The sequence below is a fragment of the Cherax quadricarinatus genome, chromosome 8 (assembly GCF_038502225.1).
Source record: "Cherax quadricarinatus isolate ZL_2023a chromosome 8, ASM3850222v1, whole genome shotgun sequence".
Taxonomy (NCBI): domain Eukaryota; kingdom Metazoa; phylum Arthropoda; class Malacostraca; order Decapoda; family Parastacidae; genus Cherax; species Cherax quadricarinatus.
Window position 1 is genome coordinate 31414440 of NC_091299.1, and position 22225 is coordinate 31436664.

Consider the following 22225-nt stretch of genomic DNA (forward strand, 5'->3'; position numbering starts at 1 on the left):
CCCTTGATGGTTAGGTGGGAACAGAAGTCTAAATAATACAACACACAAAGTATTAGTGTATATACAGTGCTGTATTCAACAAATAACAAATCCACTAAAACCTCTAATTAACAGACCCCCATTTAACCCGTAAATGGTCCGAACGTATATATACGTTTTCTCAACATTTGAGTATGTAAAAAAAGTAGATCTTCTTTTCATTTTTTTTACATTTGAAAATGTGTAAAAAAAACTTTGATCTACTTTTTTTTTTTTGTTATATTTGAAAATATGTAAAAAAAAAATGTAGATCTACTTTTGTAGCACTACACGTGAACATAGATCTGCTTGGACCGTTTACGGGTTAATGGAGTTCGGAAATTACGGAGGACAAAAAAAAAAAAAAATGGCCAAATGCTGGAAAAGTCTATAATTCCAAATTTTATCCAAAGTAATTGTGTCCAGCTGTCTTCTGAATCTTCAGAACAAGTCTGATGATTCTGACATTTGTCCTGTATGGGCCAAAGTATCCAAGTCCTATCTGTTTTCATTGTGCTCAATCATACATACACTCGGCATTCAGTCTCTGAATTTCTCTGATTTACAGTGCTTTGTGTGACTTCATTAACATATTAAGAAAAGTGTAATTGCCAAGAAAAAGTGTGTGGTTCTCGGTGCAAAGCAGAAATCTGAAACTAATAAAGAAGGTCGAGTTAAGCATCTCAGTGGAACAGGCACATAATGAATATGGCGTTAACAGTATATGACATCCGTAGAAGCAAAAACAAATTTACAGAATTAGGTATAAAGGTTCAAAAGCTGGCCCTCTCAACCATCTACATTTTCACTAGTAGAGTTTTACAGCTCCTCTGACTCAGAATTAAAGTTACTCTGAGTCACCACTATCAATCACTGTGGTTGACACTTCACTCAACCACGAAAAGATGAGTAAAATTACTGTAAATTACTATGCAGTACTGTAATGTAGTACTATGGGTTATTAAGTGTCTAGTGGTTTTCTGAACCAGTGGACAGAGTCCTCCAATTCAGAACTTTGTCTGTTTGTTACAATCGTGAAAAAGTTGTTTCATAATTCGGAATCTACAGGCAACTGGCATTAACACACACCCCTCCCCACTATTCATGTTAATTAGAAGATTCACTGTTAATTATTATGTACCAAGAAAATTCTCATTATTTACAAAAGCACCTGTGAAATGTTATTCAGCATTCCAAGTGTGCCTGTGCACATCTATGTGATGTTGCCATGTGTTACAAATGTGCCATATACACATATGGACATCTACATATGTTGTCCTTTATTCTGGGTGTGCCCTACACTTACGTGCACATTCGTGTACTTTAATTCTGTTATCCTGTGTTCTGAAAATGCCATAAGCCCATGTGCATATCTGTGTAATGTTGTCCTTTGCTCTGAGTGTGCCATGTGCTCATATATAACATTACCTTGCATTCCAAGTGTACCATACACTCATGAACTAATCTGAGCAATATTACCCATGTTCCAAGTGTGGCATGCATGCATGAATGAACAATGTGCCTCACTGCTTGCAAATACAGTATTTCATACATTTAAAAAAAAAAAAACTGCATAGCATTCTAGAGAGAAATTTATAGTGTGCTATCAACTATATGTTATGAAATTATGGTAAATAAGAACATTTATAATTACAGTTGTCACTAAAAATTTGTGTGTAAACAACCCTTATTTTCAAAACATACACAACTGTTACAAAATTAGGAGACATTTACTTCAAACATTTTAAAAAGCCACTGGTTATGCAGAGCATTTTGGGCAGAATAAAGCTAGGACTTAGAATTGTTTGACATTATATGGTTGATGCTAGATTATTTGAATATACAGTGGAACCTCTACTTGCGAGTTTAATCCGTTCCATGACCTTGCTCGCAACTGGATTTGCTCGTTTGCAGAATCAATTTTCCTCATTTAAATTAATTGAAATGCAATTAATCCGTTCCAGTGGAATTCTGTACTTCAATAATTTCGCTAATATCAACTCTATGGCTTATTTATCTATCACAGTTCATCTAGTATGACATAACAAACAATATGAATAACATAGAAACATGATATATACTCTAGAATAAATAAAATATGTCATTCATCATGTAGTGGTATGGGCGGTGTCGGCGGTGGACGAGAGTTTGTCTGGACACCGGGCAAAATTCTTCATGAATAATTTCTCTAATATCATCTATACGGCTTATTTATATATCACAGTTCATCTAATATGACATAACAGACAATATAAATAACATAGAAACACGATATATACTCTAGAATGAATAAAATATGTCATTATGTAACAGGTGGAGGAGGCCACAACCGCTCCCTCTTTGTTGTGGTATATACTGCCATCTAGTGATGGCCTTTTGAAGCCATCTATTATTATAATTATTATATGTAGTACATTATTATATATGTATTATTATACATATTATATTATTATTATTATTATTATTATTATTATTGTATTATACTATTATTATTATTGTATTATACAGTGGACCCCCGACATTCGATGGCATTGACATTCGATAAATCCAACATTCGATGCATTTTAACGCAAAAATTTTGCCTCGACATTCGATGGAAAACCCGACATTCGATACGATTCGTACGAGACGTGTCCACATGTGGCCTGAGCTGCCCCATGTGTGCCAGTGTTTACAAGCCAGCCAGTGTGCGCGTATCTAAGGATACATTCGGTACATTCCACATTATCCATATTATCACTGTTTTTGGTGCTTGTTTCTGCAAAATAAGTCACCATGGGCCCCAAGAAAGCTTCTAGTGTCAACCCTGTGGTAAAAAGGGTGAGAATTAGTATGGAAATTAAGAAAGATTTTGAAGGGTTTGGGGCTAACCCTGAGAAGCCTATGCCAGTTGTGGACTCCATTGTGCCTACTTCAAAAATTAAGGAAATGTGTGCAAAGTGGGTTGAACTTTATGGATGAAAATCACCCTAACACAGCTATTGCACGCCGTGCTGGTGACTATTACAATGACAATGTTATGGCCCATTTTAGACAAATCTTAAAGGAACGGCGACAGAGGTCCAGTGACTCTCAAGCTGGTCCTAGTGCATTAAAAGAAGGGCAGTAACCCCGGAAAAGGACTTGCTACTTCAAGTCCTAATGGAAGGGGATTCCCCTTCTAAACAGTAACAACTTCGACACTCTCCCCTCCTCCCATCCCATCAATCATCACCAGATCTTCATTAAAGGTAAGTGTCAATTATTCTATTGTTATTATTGTAATTATTCTATTGCATTAAACTTAATATTTCAAGTAGTAAAATTTTTTTTTCATACTTTTGGGTGTCTTGCACGGATTAATTTGATTTCCATTATTTCTTATGGGGAAAATTAATTCGACTTTCGATATTTTCGACATTCGATAGCTCTCAGGAACGGATTAGTATCGAATGTCGAGGGTCGACTGTATGTACTACTATTACTATTATTATTATTATTATTATTATTATTATACGTATTGTTATTATTCATATTATTATTATACATATTATTATTATCGTTATTATTATTAAATAAATTATTTGTAATTTTTATTCACACAAAAAATATAAGATTTACTGTTATTCCTTAATGCAATAATTGTATAAATATGTCAACCCATTCACGACTGCATATTGGAATGGACAGTGACATCATTTGTTTACACTGAAACAGCCAAGCAATGGACCATTTCTCCTAGGTTGAGCTCTATTTCAAGGCACTTTTCGTCATGAAAGTAATCAAAATCATATCTATTTCTGTAATATATCTTCCATTCTATCAAATGAGACCAAAAAAAACGAGAATACAACCATAAAAACCATACGAAAATACCACTAAGGGGTGGCTAATTGCTGAGAAGTGAACTCCATTATTTATGCTTAGATTTCTTTCATTTTTGGTGTACATTAAGAAGCTTCTTTCCATCATACATTGCCCAAGTTTCAATAAGATAGTCCAACAAACAAATGAGATACAATTCCCGAGATCAAGAGCAAGAGCCCCTCACCAGTGTCAAGGAACCTGCCTTGAGGTCTGCTCGCTTGTGGAAATTTTGCTCGCGTATGGAAGCAAAAAATCGACCCATCGACTGCTCATATTTGGAAAAACTCGCACGTGGACACGCTCGCAAGTAGAGGCCCAGGCCCCACTGTAGTTTAATATAATTGTCTGAAGATAATTTTATCATATGTAATGATTACATTGCTTAAAACAAGAAAACTAACAAACCAAAAACTTTTGTTAATATAGAGAATAGTAGTGGAAAACTGTACTGACAATTTTAGTTATAGTAATTATGAAGAACACAGTAAAACAGCGGTGGAAATACATCCACGAGTATGAATGCCGACTGGAACATGAATAAGCAGGACTCATTAGATATACAGTAGTCCCTGCCTGATAAGCATGGGGGATGTTATCCAAGAACTACCATGGATACCCGAAACTGCGGATAGTAGCATACCCTATATACAAGTCATTTTTCCTTTACATACATAATTATGATAAAGTCTGACTGATAAATCACACACAGTAAGTCTAGAGTTAGCACTTAGCACTTTTTTACTGATGGGAAACATTTCACAGCTTCTCTTAGGCTTTGGAGAACTATCATCATCACTATTGTGCTTTGGTGTTATTATTAACCCCTTGACTGTTGCAACCCCAAATCCTGAGGTGTCTCCTGGTGTCGCAAAATTTCCGAAAAAAAAATTATTTTTTTCTTATGAAATGACAGAGAATCTTTTCCCAATTGTAATGACACCAAAAGAACGAAATTTGACGGAAAACTGATGGAATTACGCTCTCGCGAAGTTAGTGCCCTCGGTGATATTTACAAATCGGCGATTTTGCCCACTTTGAGCCCTATTTTCGGGTAATGCCATTGTTCCAGTCGACCAAACTCACAGCTAATTCTTTAGAACTCCATTTTTCTAACGATTTTGTACAAGAAACTGCCCATTTACCAATTTCAACTACCCAATAACGTGGTCAGAAAATTGCAATTTGATCAATTTCACGAAAATTTAAAAATATGACAATTTCAAAATAGGGTCTAGAATGAATAATGTGTACATTCCTCACTCTAAAATAACATTTTCTTTGTTCATCAGTCACATCTTCTGGCCCCTCTGATATTACTCTTGCTTTCTATTTTGAATTTTTATTCAAACAAAAAATAGAAGATTTACTGTTATGCAGACTACTGCAATATTGTAATAATTGTATAAATAATGTCAACCCATTCATGACTGCATATCAGAATGGCTACTTGGACATTTATTGGAAAATGACATCATTTGTTTACTTTTGAACATTGGAAAAATCAAACATTTCCCCTACTTTGAGCTCCATTTCAAGATTCTTTTCATAGTAAAACCAGCAAAATCACCTCTATTTCTATAATATGTTTCCCATTCTATCAAATGAGACCAAGAAAACGAGAATACAACCATAAATACTATACGAAAATAGACCACAAAGTCGGCATTTTAATTAAAAAAAAAAAAAACGGTCGGAGTTTTTCTTTTCTCATTATGCACTGCATACTGCAGGATTCTTTTTATATGGTGCACACTGACCACACAGACCCATTCTCTTACATGTGGGCCTACCAGCTTTCTCCTGCTTGATTTGAAGCCACTAGAATTTATGAGTATATAAACGTCAAACACGGTGGCTCGTAAGACATATGTATACGACTGAAACAGTCAAAGGGCTAAGCAAAATTGAGGGTTATTTTCAGGCTATGGTAAACCGTGGATAACTGAAACAGCGGAAACTGAATCCACGGATACGGGGATTCTACCATACACTACTGTACATGACATATATATCTGAGCTACATAAATTTACATCAAATTCAGGTGGCATTATTTAACAATATTTTTGAAACAATTACTTTTAGAATCTTCTGGTAATGCTGTCCATATTTTGGGGAATTTTATTTTCATGGAGTTTTGGGTCGAGTCACACACATGAAGAATCAGAAAAATATTGGCTTCTAGTACTGTCTATGCATTCTCTATTGGCAGCTCTTCACGAAAAGCTTTAGAACTGGGTTAATATCTATATAGTGCCCTGCGTACACCAGAGGCTCTTCTATTGTACTTCTTAATATCGCGTTTGTTTTATACTACATGTGTGCATGCATGCACACATCAGTGAAAAGGCGGGGTCAGAAGCTGTGACTCGACCCTTGCAACTACACATAGGTGAGTGCGTTCTTGCATGCACACGCATGTACACAAGCACGTGCACACACATGGAGACACAAACACATGAATGCACGCATGCACACGCACACACACACACACACACATACACACACACACACACATACACACACACACACACACACAGAGCAACAAGGGGTCACAGTTGGAAGTGGAAGACTTAGATGAGTCACAGGGATGTTAGGAAGTATTTCTTCAGTCACGGAGTTGTCAGGAAGTGGAATAGTCTGGGAAGTGATGTAGTGGAAGTAGGATCCATGCATAGTTTTAAGATGAGGTATGATAAAAGCTCATGGAGCAGGAAGTGACATAGTAGCGGCCAGTGAAGAGGCGGGCCCAGGAGCTGTGATTTGACCCCTGCAACCACAACTAGGTGAGTACACATGGTATATTTGCTTCATATTCTTCGTATCTCAGCTTGGACATCCAACAAGCACGTGTGTGTGTGTGTGTGTGTGTGTTACATAGGAGTGAAAACAAATGGTTTTTATGATTTAACGCTGTTAGTGTGTGAGCAAGGTGACATTTATGAAGGGACTCAGGGAAATTGATTAGCAAGCCTGAGTCCTGGAGGTTGAAAGTACAGTGCCTGCTGTCTGGTGGAGCATCTGAACCATAGGGTTAGTGCACCCCTGCCAAGATGGTGGACTGAGTGCTGGTAATTTTTTTTTTTTTTTTTTTTGGGGGGGGGGGGGTAGGTCACCCTACCACGGTGGGAGACAGCTGGTGCGTAAAAAAAAAAAAAATCTTCCTTTAAATCTGACATTATTCCCTATCATACTATCATCACCTTACTGGTTTGTGTACTTTCAACTTTTTTTCCACCTCTTTCCAAACCAATGTGCAATTTTTCTTCCGAATCTCCCAAAAACAGTGTCATCAGCAATGAACAACTGACAGCTCCTACTTTATATCACATTCATTATTTCCTGACATACATCATATGCCTCATTTACAATGCCATCTACAAAGACAATAAGCAACAACACTGACATCACACATCCCTTAAGACCAATTTTTACTGTAAAATAGTCTCTTCTTTAAGTGAGTTTCACTTTCCTCATGGAAAATCTTTACAAATTTCAACATATTCCATACATTTGCCATGCCTGCCACATTGTTACCATTGCCACCCTGTCATATGCCTTTTTACAAATTAAGAAATGCAGCAAACAATGCCTTTCCCCTTATCTAAGTATTGCTCGCTTATACTCTACAAATATTTTCCTCTCTCTCTCTCTCTCTCTTGTAACTATTTCAATAATAACAATTTAGCTACATACTTCACTCTTTACACTTAAACTTGCACTCTCTTTAGTCTCTCTTCCCCTTATATACTATGCATGTTCTCTGAAAATCCTAGCACTTCCCTCCCTTAATGTATTAAAATATATTACAAAACTTGATCCTTGCTCGTTTTCATCATCTATATCTAAATCCCATCCATCTTTATAACTGCTTTACCAATGTTCAACTTCACCCACTTCCACAATGCTTATTTCAGTTTTTTTTTTTTTTCACCCAACATATCCTTCTCCTTTTGAACCCATCCATTAAACATTTGCCACATCAATTTATTATCACAGATAACTTCTCAAAATATTCCCTCCATCTCTCTAGTCCCTCTAACTCATTATTTAGCATCTCATCATTTTCATTCTTAACCCTTTGACTGTTTTGGTCGTATATATACGTCTTACGAGACACCGTTTTTGATGTATATATATGGGTACTCATAAATTCTAGCGGCTTCAAATCAAGCAGGAGAAAGCTGGTAGGCCCACATGTGAGAGAATGGATCTGTGTGGTCAGTGTGCACCATATAAAAAAAATCCTGAAGCACGCAGTGCATAATGAGAAAAAAAAAAAGCTCCGATCGTTTTTTTAATTAAAATGCCAAATTTGCGGTCTACTTTCGAATAGTATTTATAGTTGTATTTTCGTTTTCTTTATCTCATTTGATAGAAAGAAAAACATATTATAGAAATAGAGGTGATTTTGATTGGTTTTACTATGAAAAGAACCTTCAAATGGAGCTCAAAGTAGGGGAAATGTTTGATTTTTGCCGATGTCCAAATGTAAACAAATGTCATTTTCCAATAAATGTCCAAGTAGCCATTCTAATATGCAGTCATGAATGGGTTAACATTATTTATACAATTATTACAATATTGCAGTAGTCTGCATAACAGTAAATTTTCTATTTTTCGTTTGAATAAAAATTCAAAATAGAAAGCAAGAGTAATATCAAAGGGGCTGGAAGACGTGACTGATGAACAAAGAAAATGTTATTTTAGAGCAAGGAATGTCTGCATTGTTCACTCTGGACCCTATTTTGAAATTGTCATATTTTTTAATTTTCATGAAATTGACCAAATTGCAAATTTCTGACCACATTATTGGGTAGTTGAAATCAGTAAATGGGCAGTTTCTTGTACTCAATCGTTAGAAAAAATGGAGTTCTAAAGAATTAGCTATGAGTTTGGTCGACTGGAACAATGGAATTAGCCAAAAATAGGGCTCAAAGTGGGCAAAATCGGCGATTCGTAAATATCGCCAAGGCCACTAACTTCGCGAGAGCGTAATTCCATCAGTTTTCCATCAAATTTCGTTCTTTTGGTGTCATTGCAATTGGGAAAAGATTCTCTATCATTTTATAAAAAATAATTATTTTTTTTTTTTTGGAAATTTTGCTACACAAGGAGACACCTCAGGATCTGGGGTTGCGACAGTCAAGGGGTTAATAACCAAGTCCATCTGCTTCCTAGATTTTTGGACCATATTTATTTACAGTTTAGACTCAGCAAAATATGCTGATGACAACTTGGCCATTCTTTCATTTGCTCCTCTTCTGCACTACTTCACTTATTTTAACCTCTTATTCTCCATTATACTCTGCCTTTTTTATGTCATGTTTTACATTATAAAAACATTCATTTGCTGATACTTTCTCCATTATTACTACCAATTTTTCCCTCATCATTCCACAACTCTCTCTATTCTCCACATTCACTCTTATATAACCCTAAGCTTGAAGTACACATTATAACAGCGCTCATAACTCTGTGGTATACTCCTCAGTAACCTCCTCATCAATTTCTCATACTGAAGCCCAACTTTCTTCCAATAGTTGCTCATAACTCTCACTAACCATCTCGTTTTATTTTGTCACTTTGATCTTACTCACTAATACTACCATTCTCACCCTACTCTTACTTTTGCTACCACTAAATAATGATCTGGCAACGTTCACATAAAAACCATACATTAAAACTTTTATATTTTAATCAAATATTTTGAGTTTTTAAGGACCAACCTAAACACAGTGAATGCAACATTTGTTACAGACCTTTGCAGCTGCTTCTTGGGCAGCTTTTAGACTTGCAGCTGATCCAGTTTCCTTCATGCTCGACTATGCACAAGGAGAGTTGACCCCAGCTTTAGCAAGGTTAAGGTCCATATGTGATGAGATATATGTGGTCTCTGACAACAAGAATCAAATCATCAGTTAAGCCTATTTGATAACTAATCTATGTATATATGACAAATTCCCAATTCAGGTGTGTTCTATACAGTATTATTTCAAGAAAAAGTCAAGGTACATCTCACTGCCTTAAGTCAAGGTACATCTCACTGCCTTCCATACTTATGACTAGCACACAAACTCCAAAAAGCTTCATACTTAACCTGATTTATATGCCTGAAATTTTCTTTCAAGACAAGGACTTTCATATAAAATACTTAATAAAATTAAGTACACAAAAACCCACTGGTTTTAATATAAAAAAAGCCAATTCAAAGCCAGCATCAACCAGGGCTCATAAAAGTATATACAGAAAGGGTCTCACTGGAGAGGATAAGATGTACAGTACACTATACAAACACTACCCATAACCTGAGAAAGAGAAATACTGTAACTGGTTACAGTATTGCACCAGTGAGTTCTTAGGAATTTCTGAAGACCCAATCGGCAAGATTCTGTGCTGCTCAATCCTAAATGGTGCAGGTGTCCCATAGCTTGATTGCTAGCACACTCAGCTCACACATCAAGGTCCATGGTTCAATCCCAAGGGACAGGTAGACACATTAAGATGCATTTCTTAAGACACCTACTGTCCCTGCTCACCTATCAGTAAAATAGGTACCTGGATGTTAGTCAACTGGTGTGGGATGCATCCAGGGGACAAAACTAACCTAAATTGCCCAAAATGCTCTGCATAATAAGGGCTTTTCTATATAGTAGTATGTCATTGATGTCAGCTAGGTATGTATACCTTGTACATATACTTGTAGAAATAAAGACTATTATTATTTACCACATGAAAATAAAGATATTAAGGATATCAAATCTTGGTACAGTAACTGAAGTATAAGTCCTTCTGACATTTTGTAGAAAGTAAATAAATTACTTGTAAGCTGAAAATTTTAATTATTTCAATCAGTGTATAGCCTATTGTATCTACAACACTGTTGTAGTCTGAAACTGGTAACTATGCTTGTAGACTCATCTTCAATAAATTCTTTATTAAATAATTTTTTTTTTAATTTTGTGGTACAGTAGTAGCACTTAATATATCCTCTTTTAATCTGACAAATTTAATTCCAAAATTTTACAGTAATACAAAATTTGATTCACTGATACTGAAAGCACATCTATCAGGCAATGAAGTAAATTTTAAATAGTGTCAGGGTAAAATATATAGTATGTTCAATTGCTCAGAGACAAACGAACCAACATTTGGATTTTTTCTATGCACCTAAGTTCAGATTAGATTGCATATGGCTAGGTTTATCTGTTGCCAGTCTTGAGAGAGGCAGGCCTCTCTTAGCCTGGCCTCCTGATGACTGCTCAGCCATCACAGCACACGTGATCTGACAGCCTGTAGAAACATGTCTGATTCCCTCTCGACCTCTTTACCTTTGTTCCACCAAAATATTTATTATACAGTACCGTATTTGTTGGAAGAAGATTAATCCTTAAGCTAGTAATGACATATACATTTGAGTGGCCAACAAGGCTTTCAAACAACTTTTGGGGTCAGTTGTGACTTGGTCTTTCCTAGAAAACTTATCCTAAACCATTTGATACATAATGTTGGAAAGGGAGAGGAAACAAGTACAGTACCACATCTGGCAGAAAGGTGAAGAAACCATAATTTGAGTGACTCAGATCAAGATGATTTTGAGGCAGTGTCAGCAGTAACAGTGAAGAAGACTGATGAGTTTCACAGAAATAAGGTAGTGTCTGAAAGCAGGGATGAAAATAAGTGCTAGCTAGTGAAAGAAATAGCTGGTCTTAATCCCTCCACAAATTAAAAGAAAGACAGTGCATTTACTTCATTACATAACAGAAACTGCAATAATAATGATGAGATCATAAACTATAAAGTATCGATTCTATTGATAATGAAAATATACAGGTCTCCCTCAACACTCACGTTTTCAACTTTCGCGGGCTTCACACATTCGCGAATTACCAACCGTCAAATTCCCAGCCTCCAAATTCCCAGCCGCCAAATCATATTTAAGTTTCCCGCCATCTGCGAGTCCTTACTACCCTCCCTCCGACCACCGCAACTGGCAGCCAGCCCTCCCACCAGTGTGGTGAGTGTTTTGTTTGTTCATTATTTGCTATTAAACTACAGTATAAATAATGTAAACCCATTCATGACTGCATATTGGAATGGCTATTCAGACAGGTATTGGACGGTGACATCATGTGTTTACTCTTGAACACAGCAAAGAATCAAACATTTCTGCTACTGCTAATAATAACAATAGTAGTAGTAGTAGTAGTAATAATAATAATAATAATAATAATAATAATAATAATAATAATAATAATAATAATAATAATAATAATAATAATAATAAATACGACAGAATTGAAGAAGGAAATTGTACAAAAATACGAGGGAGTGGTTGACATATCGTCAGTGTGGCTTTGTTTATGCTGGAGTGAGTATTAGTCTCCGTGCACTTCCAAACATTTCACAATAATTCATTGTGTTTGGTGCTTGTAGATTGAGTGCGACTGGAGTGGTAGAGGCAGTGGTTGGGAAAGCGGTTGAGGCATTGGGTGAGGTAGTGGGTGAGGCAGCGGTTGAGGCAGTGGTTGAGGCAGTGGGTGAGCAGCAGTTGAGGCAGTGGGTGAGGCAGTGGTTGAGGAAGCAGTTGAGGCAGTGGGTGAGGCAGTTGTTGAGGCAGTGGGTGAGGCAGTGGGCGAGGCAGTGGGCGAGGCAGCGCTTGAGGCAGTGGGTGAGGCAGCAGTTGAGGCAGCAGTTGAGGCAGCAGTTGAGGCAGTGGGTGAGGCAGTGGTCAAGGCAGTGGTATTTAATAACATACATGTTATTATTAATAATAATAATAAATGTTATTAGTAATATGTATTATTATTTATAACATGTTATTAAATACCACTGCCTCAACTGCTGCCTCTACCACTGCCTCAACCACTGCCTAAACCACTGCCTCTACCAGTGCCTCAACCGCTGCCTCATCCGCTGCCTCACCCACTACCTCAACCACTGCCTCACCCACTGCCTCACCCACTGCCTCAACCACTGCCTCAACCACTGCCTCACCCACTGCCTCTACCATTGCCTCACCCACTGCCTCACCCGCTTCCTCAACCACTGCCACTCCAGTCGCACTCAATCTACAAGCACCAAACACAATGAATTATTGTGAAATGTTTGGAAGAGCATGGAGACTAATGCTCACTCCAGCATAAACAAAGCCACACTGACGATGTGTCAACCACTCCCTCGTATTTTTGTACAATTTCCTTCTTCAATTCTGTCGTATTTATTATTATAATTATTATTATTATTACTACTACTATTGTTATTATTAGCAGTAGCAGAAATGTTTGATTCTTTGCTGTGTTCAAGAGTCAACACATGATATCACCGTCCAATACCTGTCCGAATAGCCATTCCAATATGCAGTCATGAATGGGTTTACATTATTTATACTGTAGTTTAATAGCAAATAATGAACAAACAAAACACTCACCACACAGTGGTGGGAGGGCTGGCTGCCAGTTGGGGGGGGTCAGAGGGAGGGTAGTAGGGACTCGCAGTGGTCAAGGAAGTGGAGGCAGTGGTATTTAATAACATACATGTTATTAAACCATAACATGTATGTATTTAGTACAATTTATGACATTTTCATGTATTTTATGATTGTTCATGGTTCAACAAGTTAAGGAAGAAGTATTGTATTATATTTCCCTACAATATATTGGGGCACCAAACATTCGCGATTTTTCAACATTCGTGAGGCTCTTGATCCCCTAACCCTCGCGAATGTTGAGGGAGACCTGTATTCTCTATGGAAATACGAGCATATGCGTTATAGCAGGTGACAGTGCTGTGGGAAAACAGATAAAACTTCAGCTCATTCACTAATGCATTTAAACTTAGTAGTACTGAAAGTAATTCTGATATCACCAAAGAGCAAACAAATGATGTTCAAAAATTTCGCCAAGTGCCTGTCACTGCCGAGAAAGAAAAATCTGTGCCATACAACATACGTAATTATTATATTTAGGAGGGGAACACTAAACCTGTAGGGGTTGGGAACACTAAACCTGTAGGGGTTGGGAACACTAAACCTGTAGGGGTTGGGAACACTAAACCTGTAGGGGTTGGGAACACTAAACCTGTAGGGGTTGGGAACACTAAACCTGTAGGGGTTGGGAACACTAAACCTGTAGGGGTTGGGAACACTAAACCTGTAGGGGTTGGGAACACTAAACCTGTAGGGGTTGGGAACACTAAACCTGTAGGGGTTGGGAACACTAAACCTGTAGGGGTTGGGAACACTAAACCTGTAGGGGTTGGGAACACTAAACCTGTAGGGGTTGGGAACACTAAACCTGAAGGGGTTGGGAACATTAAACCTGTAGGGGTTGTAAAGTGCCTGAGAAATGAGAGGAATTTAATCATGATCCAAGGGAGAGGAGAATAGGTCCAATTCCTTGGATCAAGAGCCCTTCACTTGCTTCAAGGAACCTCTTTTGTGGGGCCACAGCAATAGCTTACCCAACCTGCTGGGTTAACATGAGACAACTGTACATCTCAAATTGATACTGATTTCCTGGAATACGATAGCAACATCAATGATAAAAGCAGCTACAGACCTTAACCCTTTGACTGTCGCAACCCCCAATCCTGAGGTGTGTCCTGGTGTCGCAAAATTTAAAAAAAAAAAAAAAAAAAAATTTCTTATGAAATGATAGAGAATCTTTTCCCGATTGTAATGACACCAAAAAAAACGAAATTTGATGGAAAACTGATGGAATTATGCTCTAGCGAAGTTAGCGACCTCGGCGCTGTTTACAAATCGGGGATTTCGCGCACTTTGAGCCCTATTTTTGGCTAATTCCATTGTTCCAGTCGCCCAAATTCATAGCTATTTCTTTAGAACTTCATTTTTTCTATCGATTGAGTACAAGAAACTCTCCATTTACCGATGTCAACTACCTAATAATGTGGTCAGAAATTTGCAATTTTGCCAATTTCACGAAAACTAAAAAATATGACACTTTCAAAATAAGGTCCAGAATGATCAATGCAGACATTCCTGGCTCTAAAATAACATTTTCTTTGCTCATCAGTCATGTCTCCAGGCCCCTCTGATATTACTCTTGCTTTCTATTTTTAATTTTTATTCAAACAAAAAATAGAAGACTTACTATTATGCAGACTACTGCAATACTGTAATAATTGTATAAATAACATCAATTCATTCATGACTGCATATTAGAATGGCTAGTTGGACATTTATTGGACAATGACATCATTTGTTTACTTTTGAACATTGGCAAAAATCAAACATTTCCCCTACTTTGAGCTCCATTTCTAGGTTCTTTTTATAGTAAAATCAATCACAATCACCTCTATTTCTATAATATGTTTTCCATTCTATCAAATAAGACCAAGAAAACGAGAATACAACCATAAATACTATGGGAAAATAGACCACAAAGTCGGCATTTTAATTAAAAAAAAACAGTCGGATTTTTTTTTTTCTCATTATGCACTGTGTGCTCCAGGATTTTTTTATATGGTGCACACTGACCACACAGTCCCATTCTCTCACATGTGGGCCTACCAGCTTTCTCCTGCTTGATTTGAAGCCGCTACAATTTATGAGTATATATACGTCAAACACGGTACCTCGTAAGACGTATATACAGTGGACCCCCGCATAACAATTACCTCCGAATGCGACCAATTATGTAAGTGTATTTATGTAAGTGCATTTGTACGTGTATGTTTGGGGGTCTGTAATGGACTAATCTACTTCACAATATTCCTTATGGGAATAAATTCGGTCAGTACTGGCACCTGAACATACTTATGATGGAGTGAAAAAATATCGTTAACCGGGGGTCCACTGTATATGGCCGCGACAGTCAAAGGGTTAATACAACACAACCTACAGCTAACCAGGAACAGATCTATAATGGAACAAATTGGCATGGTGAACATAAAGACAAAAGAAGTAATCCAGTAACCCCTTGCAGTGATCAATAACACTGAGAACATGTATTTGGTTGGCAAAACAGATACGCAAACTGAGTCTGTATGTGTAATTTTTTAATTTTTTCTTTTTTTAGATATGGCAGTACTAATTGCATTCAATATATACCTAGTGAATACAAAACATAAACCTGAATTTTCATTTAGCTGTCATTAAACAAATAATGTTCAGTACTTGAAATATACCTTCAGCCAAAATAGTCTAAATTGTTGAAATGGATGCCAGCATTCATTTCGACTTAGGCCCAATGGACACTTTACCAAGTTTTTATTCCTGCTACAGAAAGTAAATATGCCCAGAAAATATGTTATTTGTCCATTCACATACTCAGAAAATCTAAAGAGCACAAAATCACAAGGTACTTCTGTAAGATATGTTATGTGGAACTGTGCAGCTACCCCTGTTTCAAATCTACTGCACTCTGATATACATGGGTGAAATTAGCAGTGGAGACATGATAAAATACCTAGAAAAGCTGAACATAAATTAAGGGCAGACAAACTACCAGCAAGAATCCTAAAGTACTGACATCAAACTGGTCACCAAACTAATATCAATAATGAATTTAACATATCTATAAGAGATGGGAAAGTGCCAAGTAACCAGAAGCTGTCTAGTGTTACTCTGATATGTGCTCTAGTATTAAAAATAAGAAGAAAGAGCAATGCTCTTAACCACTGTCAGATTAACCTGACATCAAGTATTGGACAACTAATTAAAACCATAACTGGTGGAAAATGATCAACAATTAAAAAAAACTCGACATAGATTTTGCAATACAACATCCTGCCTCAGATTTATCAGAATTATTGAATTATAAAGTAAACCCTCATGGTCTTTTACTTTGCAGTAACACAATTAAAAAAAATGTATAACCAAAAGAAAATAGCATACAAAATTTTAGCAAAATATCATGTATTAAAATTTTGAATCGGCTCACTGTACAGATGGAAGGCCTCTTATTAACAAGGTAAGGTTTGTCAGGAAACAGGACAAGTGTTTCCTGATGCGGGTCTTAGTCATATGATGACCCACCAGTGGAGCTTCTGGTCATCTGACTGAGGCCTTCCGCTGGTTTACCGGTCCACCCCTTTAAAAATTATGGTCATAGTTATAATTATTTAGTAGTTCTTATTAACAAGTAATTTAAAAATGCATATAAGCACTTTCATTTTTCAGGGCAAAAATAAAACTTTTGGGTAAGTAACTGCGAGGCAGAATAATGAAGTGAAAACTTATGAGTATAGAACAGTATTTTCAATGAGAGCACAAGCATATAAATGTGTATGGTCAACTGTGTTCCATCCCACAAAACAAATTAATAGTAAAGTTCAAAGCATCTTGTAACACTGTTATTTTATTTTTTTTATTAACACATCAGCCGTTTCCCACCAAGGCAGGGTGGCCCAAAAAAGAAAAACTTTCATCATTCACTCCATTTCTGTCTTGCCAGAGATGGAGTGAATAATGCAACGTCAACACCCTCCTTCAGAGTGCAGGCACTGTACTTCCCACCTCCAGGACTCAAGTCTAGCTAACCAGTTTCCCTGAATCCCTTCATAAATGTTACCTTGCTGACACTTCAACAGCACATCAAGTCCTAAAAACTCACTCCTATCAAACATGCTCACACATGCTTGCTGAAGTGCTAGCCCCTCACACACGAAACCTCCTTTACTCCCTCCCTCCAACCTTTCCTAGGCTCTCCCCTACCTCGCCTTCCTTTCACTCCATATTTATACGCTCTACAAGTGATTCTATTTTGTTCCATCCTCTCTAAATGTCTGAACCACCTCAACAACCCCTTCTCAGCCCTCTGAATTATACTTTTAGTAACTCCACACCTCCTCCTAATTTCCAAACCACGGATTCATTGCATTATATTCACTCCACACATTGCCCTCAGACACGACATCTCCACTGCCTCCAGCCTTCTCCTTGCTGCAACATTCACAAACCTTCTTCACACCCATACAAGAGTGTTGGTGTAACTATGCTCTCATACATTCCCCTCTTTGCTTCCATAGATAATGTTCTTTGTGAGTGGTGCACCACTCACCTTTTTCCCTTCATCAATTCTATGATTCACCTCATCTTTCATCGACCCATCTGCTGATATGTCCACTCCCAAACATCTGAATACATTTACCTCCTCCATACTCTCTCCCTTCAATCTGATATCCGATCATTCATTACCTAATTTTTTTGTTATCCTCATCACCTTTCTCTTTCCAACATTCACTTTTAATTTTCTTCTTTTACATACCCTACCAAACATGTCCACCAACCTCTGCAACTTTTCAGAATCCCCTCTATCTATAAAGCTAGTCATCTGTTAATGGTTCCAGAGCTCATTGCCCCTGAGGCCCAATCTCAGACCAGGTTTCATAAAATGAAAAACTTTTATAAGAACTTCTATTAATAAGCACACAGGAAAGCAGATATGTTAATAATAAATGTAAATAGAATTTTTAAGATTTACTCTTCCTCTTAGCCTTTCTGTTGTTGATGTAACTGGATGCAACAACAATGCGAGAACTAGCAATGTCACTCTCAGGATCCTGAAGATGTAAAGTGAGCAACAGAATGGACAAATGGCCCCTACCATTCAAAACCTCCTTCAACCCTTCCTGAAACAATTCTTATCCCTCCTTCCACCCACACTAGATTTATGCACCCTCTTGGTTGACCTATTCTGCTCTATTCTTCCTTAATGCCAAAATTATCTCAACAATTCCTCGTCTGCTCCCTGAATTATACCTTTCATACTCCCACAGTCATGTAATTTCCACATTCCTTATTCTAGAACTCCATACTATTCACACCTCACAGTGATCACTAAAAATGACATTCCCACTGCCTCCAGTCAGTGACGAGTCTTACAGCAACATTTAAAGATCATGTCTTTCACCTATTCAAAACTATTTTTATTATAACACAAACACTAATACAGTATCTTTTGACATGGAAAATACCCAAAGGACTGGTCCCTAATCTACACACTGCCATAAATCATTGCCAAGAGATACAAAGTGAATCATAAAATGAATTAAATGAAAAGAGGTTCCATAAGTATAATTACATACACTAACAATATTCGTGGTCCATGGTTCTTAAACATTTTACCACAAAGTATGTAAAAATACTGATTCAAAGAAACTGAACACAAGAGACAGAATGAGTTCCTGCAAGATATGTCCAATTAGCCAGTTTGTTATGGCTATGAAGACCAGCAGGCTGTGGAGGTTAGCAGGCTGTGGGTAGCAACAGCCTGATTCACCAGGCTGTCACCAGAGAAACCTGGCTTCAGGTTAGACTGCAAGTGAAAAACTTAATCAAATGTACATTGCTACTGATATAAATCATTCATGCTTGATTTAAGCAGACCCTCCTTTACATGTAATCTCTCTCTTCAAAAAATATTAATTCTGTACTTTTGTACACTTTTTAAATAAAATATTAATTCATTATAAGCTTCATGATAATAATAACTATTTCCCAAGAAGATACATTATATAAATTAGTTGGTTAGCATTGTATATATTTACAAAGAAAAGCCCATAATGATGCTCAGCATTTTGGCAAACTTAAGATTGGACTAATACTGTACTAATAATATTTAAATGAAAAAATACATTAGACATATACATATAACTATAGGGATCAACTGAAGAAACAACAACACTAATGTGGTTTATTTCCACAAGGATGTATTTTAGGTAGAATGACTACAAGGTACTGTACTTACTACTACTTTATAAGTGGCAATATACAGGTGCTAGACTTGCTCATATGTTCTGTCCTGTTGGGTGAGAGTTCCGCATGCTAATCCCTGTGCTACATTCACACATGCACGCTGCAGGCTCAACACCCTACCACTCAAAACCTAATTCATCCCTCTCTCCAACTCTTCCTGGGACGATTCTTATCCCTCCGTCCACTGACATTAAATGAAAATTTAATGTTCAACTGAAATTTAACTTCAAGTAATGATGTAATATTGGTTGACTTGTTATTATTATTACATTCATGGGAGAGTGCTAAACCAATAGGGGCCATACAGTGCATGGGGAAATGGTAGGCAGTTAGGGTCGATCCAAGGCTGGGGAAATTGGGTCCACTTCCCATGGATCAAATGCTCTCCACTGGACTCAAGGGGAATAATTTTTGGAGATATGATTAAAAAAAATAAAGAACATTATGTATTTATAACTTGAAAGTAAATATTTAATGGGAATTTAAGGAGTTACATTAAAAAGTGTCTGATGACAATACACTGAGCACACTTTAAAAAAGTTATTTATTTAAATTCACTGTCAATTGTTAATTTATTCACCAGGTTATTCTACATTTTCTTGGCTTTGTTATTTGAACATTGTTTCTACAGTGGTTCAGAACACCAAGAATATCAACGAGGTATTTGTTTCAAGAATGATACCTGAGTTCTGTTACTGTATCCTGTAGCTGGATCTACATCAACAATACATCACTATAATAGTGGTGTACAATACTGACAAGTCGATGAATAAGACATATGGAACACTTGGGCATTTTTTTTTCCAAAACATTTTGCCCAATGGAAATAAACAACTTTTGATTTTTTGGGTTATCCTGGGTAATCTACACATATGCTGCTATATATGTTAATTTATGTAACTGTGTTTAAGTGTAGTTTTACCTGAATAAACTTATACAGAGACGTTTTTATTCTGCTGAAGCCTATTGAAACATTTCAGTGATAAGGATATCAGTGTTTCGTATGTATTTTACTCACTACCACCAATATAAAAAAAAAATCCCACAATACAGAAAAGTTACTTTTAGGTACATTGAAAAACTTGGGCTAATATCTTCTCTACTTTAATATGACCATATTATATAAATATAGTCACGCTGGTATATAGTACACAAATAATGGCTACTGTACTTAACTAACAAAATATGATTTTTTTACTGACAAAAAAAAAAAAGTCGACATCCAGCTCAAAAACTAAGAAACTATTGCGTGTCCGCAGATCCCACCGTTATTGAACCTTCGTTATGGAAACAAGTTTGAGTCATATAACACATTGTGGTACCAGTAGCAGCCTGGACAATGAATGAAGTGAAAGAAGTTAAGCAGGTGAGCCATGAGTGATAACAATCACATTACCAGCGTCAGTAATAACACCTCAGCTGCGTATCAACAACACTTAATTCCTCCATCAATCTTCAATATCTACCTCAGACCCAACACCCCGAGCAATGGCGGCTCCTCCTTACCTTTCTGGAAGTATTTTTATATAGAATATTATTATCACAGAGACAGGGTAACAGCCTATTAGAGCTGCTGGGGTAAAATTTCAATCACAAAACACGGTCATGGTGTTTTCGTCCTTGTAGAGTATCAGCTACGTGACGTGAGCAACCAGCAGGATCCAACACCTTTATATCTTAAACAAAAGCTATGGAATGCATTCCTGTGCGACCCTAGCATAATCCAACCCATTTTTTTTATCAAGTGAACAATTGATTAATCCCAGTGTATGCTTGATGTGCTTGCCAAAATATTGTTAATCGATGAGAAATAATTTATTTTTTTATTTTGATGCTGTTGCGGCCGCTGTCTGCGGCGGTGCTGCAGTTGCAGACTCTAAAAAAAATATACTTAGTGGAAACTCATTAGAAATCAAAAGGTGAATTTTATCTGTAAATTCTGCGAGAGAGCGCCAGCCAGATGCTCGTATTGTAATTGTTGCGCATGGCTGATTCATCTATTTCAAGTTGCACTTGGTATAGATTTTTCTCACTAACTGCAGCCCAGAGTATGTCGTATGTTAACACACACACGCGCAATAAAGCCTTCAGCACGTTCCCTGCCTTCAGCTTGAAGGCAAGGAACGCACACCCAAGCATTCACATTTCTTAGATACGCCGTTTTAATTCCTATATTGGATATTGATACTTTAATCCCTATCTTACGGACTAATACTTTTATTCGATACTGAATTTGTAACCTTAAGAGGCACGTAAGTTTCTCTGTCTCCTGATATCTTGTTTATTTTTCCCCCATAATCTACCTTGTCCATAATTACTATCTCATTTCCTTTGTCTTCTTTCGTAAGGTGAAGTCCAGGATCTTTCCTTAATTCATGGTATAACTTAACAAATCTTTGATGACCATTGTGTTGTAGAGGTCACAATTGTCCTCAAAGATTTGTTAAGTTATACCATGAATTAAGGAAAAATCCTGGACTTCACCTTACGAAAGCAGACAAAGGAAATGAGATAGTAATTATGGACAAGGTAGATTATGGGGGAAAAAATAACATATTATTAAAAAAGAGGGGAACTGACGTGCCTCTTAATGACCAAAGTGTAGTCGACTGGCTGTCAGCCTAACAATAACAGTGAAGAGG

The 22225-nt window shown here is 37.0% G+C and overlaps 1 protein-coding gene across 7 annotated transcripts in view; it reads right to left on the reverse strand.

Annotated features, from left to right (window-relative positions):
- The window catches only part of LOC128685489 (uncharacterized), a 254154-nt gene extending 232916 nt beyond the window's left edge, over positions 1-21238 (reverse strand). For 5 of the 7 annotated variants that reach the window (XM_053772052.2, XM_053772049.2, XM_053772053.2 and 2 more), the window contains exons 1-2: positions 21090-21235; positions 9625-9758 (exon numbers count right to left, since the gene is read on the reverse strand). In XM_053772052.2, the coding sequence (XP_053628027.2) occupies positions 9625-9681 (57 nt within the window). In that variant the 5' untranslated portion in view covers positions 9682-9758; positions 21090-21235. Of the gene's footprint in view, positions 1-9624; positions 9759-11400; positions 11423-21089 lie in introns of those variants that run through there. The other 2 variants (XM_053772050.2, XM_053772051.2) reach the window with 2 other exon arrangements.
- Positions 21239-22225: the final 987 nt, after the last annotated feature.